The 7500-nt window shown below is 39.6% G+C and overlaps 1 protein-coding gene across 2 annotated transcripts in view; it reads right to left on the bottom strand.

Annotated features, from left to right (window-relative positions):
* The window catches only part of rxfp2a (relaxin family peptide receptor 2a), a 38477-nt gene that overhangs the window by 28517 nt on the left and 2460 nt on the right, over positions 1-7500 (bottom strand). For both annotated transcript variants that reach the window (XM_032534132.1, XM_032534133.1), the window contains exon 2: positions 1699-1842. In XM_032534132.1, the coding sequence (XP_032390023.1) occupies positions 1699-1842 (144 nt within the window). The remainder of the gene's footprint in view (positions 1-1698; positions 1843-7500) is intronic.

Here is a 7500-nt window from a genome sequence, read left to right as displayed (position 1 = left end):
TTTATTATTCACATTTGGTCCTATGTTAGTAGAGACAGCGCACTCCTCCTCAACAGCTAATTATAAATTTCAACTATGAAACTGTAATATAAAAGCAATAACATACCCAGGGTCGCCCTATTCAGTCAAATATTGTCCCTGTTGTGTGCTGATCTACTATACAACACATAAGCAACCTCAACACATTGGTGTAAAAGGAGCTATTGCACTCCCTCTTAAGTGTGTAAAACTGTTTAAATAGGTCTGATACATGTCGTCTGCTTTTTTTAACATTTCACAAGATCTCCCATATCTCACTAAATATTTAATACTTACACCAAATAAGAAAAAAAAAAACGTTGCATACGTCACATTAAGCATTGCTTAACTTCAATTTCAAAATGTGGTCGTATCAAAGTCAGTTTCAATGCTCTGGCTCCAACTATTTAATAAAATCTTTTATAAAACAATACCAACATGGAATAAACAGTCTTTGCTTTTCAAAACGATCAAATGTATTGAGTAGCATGATAGGCTACTGTTGCTTCTCAAATCACAGTACGGTGAACTGACACTAAATCTACCAAGACAAAAAACGGAGACTTATATTGTACTATGTTGTAAATATTGTTTGAACAATGTACCCAATGAAATATATAAATAGAAAAAATAATCCTACCAAGACACAATGTCTGCTGACTGTGTAATCAATGCACGTGGATGACTTTGATTTAGCAAGAAGCATGTCATCCTCAATTCTTAATCTTATTCAACAATTAAGTTCCAAGGCCGTCACAGTTTAGAAACAAGCTTTATATAAATATGCATCCCTAAAACGATACTGACTCCTTCACTGTTTCATGATACCACTCATGTGGTCCACACTTGAACCTGAATGACTCCAGTGGTATGTCTTTAGAATAAACTGTCATATAAGCTGAAAGCTGTGCTTAGATGCTGTGATGCTCAACAGACTAAAGGGCAGCCTGTTCTCCTGTAAATGGATAAAATCACGGCAACTGTCAGTTTTCTTCACTCAAGGCTGTAAATACCCATATTTACAGTTTGTGGCTGTGGCTTTAAAAAACACACTCAGCCGTCTCCAAAACGTGATGTAGGCTGGGTTCCAGTTGCAGCAATGCCATCTCTGTAGACATACCAAGCCACTTGCAATGTTACTGCTGTTATCGTTTGAGCTACTCTTATCCAAAGTCCTCTTTTATTTACTTTTTTCCAAATTTCTCCAGCATTTCTTGAGGAAGCTAATTTAGGAACTCGTTTGAGACCTTTAAATGATTAGGCCTACTTGATTATCTCCTCTCGGCAGCTCATTTGCACAGGACAAAATCAACTATCTGCCAAAAGTGCATCTCTTGGCTTTTAAACTCTTGCTGATCACCTTGGATACTCTCATACATTGGCCTGGAAAGAACCAAGACCACAATGTGGTTGAGCTGAGACTCTGCTTGTAGGAAAAATGTTTTTAGTGATGGCAATTATATATTTTAAATGATATATTTTATAGATTTAACTTTTGTAGCAATTGTTTTTTTGGGTTAAGTGCTGTCTGAAGTACTTGTTGGATGATCTCCCTGTCTTTTACTTAGGTGGATGCAAAAAATAAAACTTGCCCATCCTCAATATTGTGAAGACGCATATGTGAAATCTGAAATGTGAAGCTGCGATGACTTGGGTTTTAGTTAATATTCACACACTTACCACAGCGCCGCTCATCAGCTCCATTCGGACAGTCCTTGTGTCCGTTACACTGCAAAGCCTGTGGGAGACAATCACTTATGTTCCCACAGGGGAATTGACCGAGGGGACATTTGGAGGACACGTCCAGCCTGCTGGTCAGCAACGCTGAGGGAGAGAAGAGAGAGAGAGAGTAAGATTACATGGACCATTCTCACAATTAGCACCAAAACTCAGCCGATCAGGGGCAAAGTGTGACTTGGCTAAAGGCCTTTCACATAGGACAAGGCTAAATTATTTGCAGGCAGTTGCAATGTAATGATTTTTTTTTCATATAAAAGACAAGGATTAACTAGTTCTAGTTCTATCTATTAATAAAGTTACAGCTGCGTAAATGTGCACAGCAACTCTCACTTTAGAGACTCTCCTATCAATCCTGCTGCTGTGCGATAGCTGCGTGTATTTAATTAACTAAAATTCAATAAATGGCAACAAACAAAACTTCTTTGGGAATATAAATGTTTTGGCAAAACCCACATTACATTTAGTGGCATGAGGAGATATTGTTGGTGAGCCTTATTTATCTAACCTGTTTCTGACTCTGTCTTCATTGTAGTAAAACTTGTATTGAAATGCATAAGTTTTGGTGTGATGTATTTCAGTGGCTTAGTCTGGTCTATAACTAACCCAGAGCTGGCGCTCTCTGGGTGCTCAGAGAATGCTCTCAGGTACTCGCCTGAGATACAACAAGCACTAATGCTTGGCATGGTTTCCGCAAAGAAAAGGATTCTCTTGGACTGGAAATCCCCCATTCCCCCTTGCTTTTGAAACTGGCTTCACAAAGTGACTTGGATTATCCAGATGGAAAGGATACACTTCCACAACTTTAAAACACAAAACCGCTTTTTGAGCATCTGGGGACCATTCACTGACTATCTTGAAGACAAGTGATTCTTTTCTGTAGAGATGTGCTCTTGGCTGTATTGCAACTTGTATTTCAACATCTGGCCATGTAGATAACAGCAGTATTACATTCATCCAAGACACACTTTTAATTTTGCTGATAGCGTTATTCGGTTGTTGTTGTTTTTTGTTTCTTCTCTTTCGTTGTGCTTTGATTACATAAAACCTGAAAAATTGAAAATAAAATGTAAAAAAAAAAAGTGTTGTAATGGACATTTCAATTTAGTAAATGGGGCATACTTCCCCCGCTAACTGTCTTTTGCACTCTGTCTTGTGCCCATCTCTCCTAAACAGTGAGAAATCACTGGATATCAATTTCTTTTTATTCATCAAGCTCATCTTTGAGATGTACCTAATCTCATTCAATGAGGAGAATCCATTAAAGTTGTTATCTAAAGATCAACTAATTCCTTCCTAAATTCATCCAGTTTACCTTCCTAACTTTTACGCCACTATTACTTTTACTTCTGTGTCATCACTTAACTCCGATCCCATATTTTGATGCACGCAATCCTTGTAAGCGTGTGTAACTAAACAGAAAATTCATTTATCTTTAATTTTGTTATAATAAATTAAAGAATTCATCACAGCTTTACAACTTATGTCCAAAGCATGAGCTAACCAAAAGACTCTGGGTCATGTAAATTTATTTTGGTTTCCATTTATGGTTCATTTTCTGCAGCTTGTCACGCCTGTAAAACTGAAACAAATTCCTCAACACTGCCTGCCAGCAAACACAAAGGCCACACTAGGGCTAGAACTATCCCGAATCCAAGCAGTTGTTCCGAATCTCAAATCCTGCCGTAATTGTCCCAAAAATTAGAGCAAAGTCTTTCGAGTAGTTAGGAGGGGAGAGTTAGATGTAAGGCTAGCAGCAAACTAGATGTAACTAACAGCACAACTGTACAGACCAACACTTTGTGTTTGTTTTATTTGTTTCATAATGACACTTGAGTTCATAATTTTAATGATTTTTTTTATTTGTATTTGAGTTTACATGACAGACAGTTGAATACCTCAATAAAAATAAGTAATTTTAGTGCAGAGTTATGAAATTCATGTTACCCATAGACCCATGATTCAGAATGTAATTTGCCTCACAGTACTCGCATGTTTTGGTTTCTATAAATCCAAACTAAATCAGTTTAAAGTTACCATTTGTGAATGTTCAATGCTGGAATTTGTATAAAGATGCACAACAAGGCCCATACATTTCAGGAAATCCACAACCGATCACAATCAAGACAAGTCAGCACCACCTGCACCAGCAGCCTCCAACTGGCCTGACTGAAGACTCCCCAGGAAAGGTGATGAAGAAAAACAAACACCAGTAATGACTATGACATGTTCTCAGGTTGGCACACACAGCAGCACTAACAAGAACGGCTAAAGATTAACAACCAGCACACAAAGCCTCCCCTCTTTTTACAGACTGAAGCTAATTGGTAACGAGGAGCAGGTGGGAAGACAGGCAGAGGACAATGCTGATTAAGAGATAGGTCACAGGTGTGCAGGACAGGGCCGCACACTGAGGACGCCTGATGGACAGGTGAGGAATAGATCCTTTTCACAGCACTTTGTGTCAGTTATTTACAGTATACCCTTTTTTACATTAATGTTTAATGAGCTAATATGTGTGCAGTGGATGCTTTTTCTTTTCTTTGGGGGAGATCAATTTTGTATTTTATTATTAAAATAACCTTTATTAAAGTATCAATACATTTTCAAGTTTGATTTATGCCAACTCATGCTAACCCTGCAAAACTGTTACACTTAACTTACACTACAAAATTAACAGCAAAGCAGGAACTGGATGAGCAGTTCCATGGGCTACAGTATGCTAACATAACAATTAGGGAGGTAGTCAAAGCGGGGTCGAGCTTCCCCCTAAACTCTGCTGGTGGTCACAGATTACACTGTGGAGATTCACTACGAAATGAATTTTCAAATTTATTACGAAAGCATGTAAGAGAACTGAGTGTGCTCTTGTTCCTTAATGTTGTTTTCAAACTAACTCACTATCATTCTCCTGGGGAGCGTACCTATGTCCCCAGGGTCCTATATCCCACATCCCAACATCCTTGGAACCTAAACTGTCAAATTTGCGTACAGTTTGCTTGACATTAGACAGTGATATCTCTGCGGTGGCTTTGTGGATTTTTAACATTTAAACTGCATTCAGAACGTCCATCTACCTTTGTTCTTTTTTAATTTGAACTGCAAAGATAGTGCTAGATAATGCAATTCTGCCATCATAATAGTGAAGAAGAAGAAACACTACTTTGTCCAGAACTGTCATGTGTGAAGAGTGAACAGGCAACTGAATGTATGGGAGACATACAGTAGGTGTGAATGCCAAAAAAACAATTACAAAAATATTTAAAATCAGCAATCTTCTTCTGTTCCGTCTTTCATGTTTTGTCTCTGATTTATGTGACTCAGTGGTCATAACAGTATCTACCGTAATGTGTTGACTGTAGTGGGCAGCCAATGTTCCCCTGAACACAACGTCCTCATGGCATTTCAAAAGGCTACTCTTGGTTAGTCAAAGCAGGTCTCTGATAAATTGCAACGTCTAAATCATACACTACTCTTTAATCTGTGATTTATGTCTTTTTATCAGTCTCTCCCCTCAGCAACTCCCTTCAGTCTTGTTTAATCTTTATACATTCTAGCATTATACACATTTTGAGTAACACAGCAAGAGTAACAAATACCTGTCTAGATTGTCATGGGACAGTATTCTAAGCTATATGGCATCCACAGCATAACATTTTAATCCATGAGCAGAGTAGAACACACACTCAACTTTAGATGCTTTGAGATTTGACCTAAAATGTGCCTGTAGGACTATAAAGCTATAAAAAGACACCATGCCATTTAGGAAAACTGACAAACCACACTGAGCAGTAAGGCACTGCAGAACCAAGCAACAATTGGTGTTTTTTTTTTTTGTCAATCTAAAGTCATAGAGCGCTTAAGCACGTGCCCAAAACAATCTGCATCAATGCATATTTTATACCCCTTTATCCTGTTCAGGGTGGTGGCACACCTAAAAATAAAATGCAATTCAAGTGTAAGCAAGTGCCACCATGGTGAAGAAAAGATAAGTACTCATAAAAAGGTCATCTGCAGATAAATAAAATGGTAAATGGATTGCATTTATAAGCACCTTTTGTCCCTTAAACAAAGTGCGGTACAATTTAATTCTAATTCTCCCATTCACACACCCATGGGGGTTCAGTATCATGGTAAAGCCCACTTTGACATGTGGACAGGAGGAGCCGGGGATCAAACCAGGAAACTTGCGATTAAAAGATGACCCACTCTCTCGCCTGGACTGCCTCAAAAATTCAAGGAAGCACACATACTTAAAAAAAAAAAAAAAAAAAAAAAAAGTGACAGAAACAAGAGAAAGCATCTGAACAAAAGACACCCCAGTGAACATCCCTGTTTGCTAAGATAAAAAATGGCCTGCACTTCAAACAGACTGAAAAAAACAGACTGAGAACACATGCACCTCACCCATTTTACTGGTCTGGACACATACATGTCTGTCAATTATTAGCTCCGATCTGTTTTGTCTTTCTAATTGTGTAGGGAAAGTGCTTTTATTAAATGGTGTCACAGTGGATGTGAGTCCTCGTTATGTTTGTAAAGTGCATGCACACGAGGACACACATGCACGCAGTTTCAAGCTGTTCACCTGATCAACAGTTGATGTCAACAACATGCCAAAAAGTGTAGCAATGTGCCAACAAAGGCAGTGAAGAAGACGGCGAGCTAGAAACCATTGGATGTAAGCAATGCTCAATTTAAAATAGTTTTCATAAAATGGCTTTACAAATGTTTGAGTAAGGGAATGCACTCAACACGTGTTAAGCCTCTGACACGCCAAGCCATTGGCCTTTGGTCCTGGTTGGGCTGACGGAGACCAACTGTCGGCCTAGTTTGTGCGGTGTGTTCCACACCGTCGCCAAGAGTCGGCCTTTGTCAGCCATTTTTGTCGGCCATCACCGGCCGTCAAACCACGAGATTACGGAAAACAAACAAGAGACTGTGACAGACACACACGAGGCTCCTTTCATTTTTTTTCAACTCATCTGATCAATCCAATACACATAAGAGCTGTCAAAACTCAAAATGATGTTTGAAATTTTCTTCTAAAAAAACACAGGTTTGAACAATTGGAATATCTATTTTTCCCACTGAAGCAAGACTTCTACGCCAAGAGAAGAGATGACAGACCGGGAGAGGGACAGTCGGGTTAGCCGTCTCCCAGTCTTCCCAGCGGGGAGAGAAGCAGAGTAGGCTCTGTTCGGTTCTGTCTCTGTTTGATTAAACGCTGTCAATTGTGGGTATCATAGCAATATTATCCGGTTTTCCTTGTTGAATGACAAATACATTAATGCCACCTGCTGGTTTGGAGAGTTATTTCCTCTCCGTCGTCTGTAGTCTCTGCGGTGGGTTCCAGTGCTAATTTTTGGCCAAGACAAATTCAACAAGGGACGACAAGATGCGACCCAGTCGTCGCTGTTAGTCCCCGGGCGACAGCTCGGTGTGTCAAGGCCTTTAGACCTCAAGGACACATAACACACCATGTGTTTTGGTGAAAACCAGTCAGTAAAAAAAACGTGTAACCACACTAGTCTCAGACGATCTTGGAGGTAAAGATGCTGATGTGGAGGTCCTGGGCTGGTGTGATTACACGTGGTCTGCGGTCGTGAGGCCGGTTGGATGTACTGCCAAATTCTCTGAAACGCCTTTGGAGACGGCTTATGGTAGAGAAATGAATATTCATTCAACACGGGCAACAGCGCTGGTGGACATTCCTGCAGTCAGCATGCCAGTTACACGCTCCCT

Source organism: Etheostoma spectabile, chromosome 13 (assembly GCF_008692095.1).
Source record: "Etheostoma spectabile isolate EspeVRDwgs_2016 chromosome 13, UIUC_Espe_1.0, whole genome shotgun sequence".
Taxonomy (NCBI): Eukaryota; Metazoa; Chordata; class Actinopteri; order Perciformes; family Percidae; genus Etheostoma; species Etheostoma spectabile.
The sequence above is the reverse complement of the archived record's forward strand: the minus strand, read 5'-3'. Positions and strand labels throughout refer to the sequence as shown.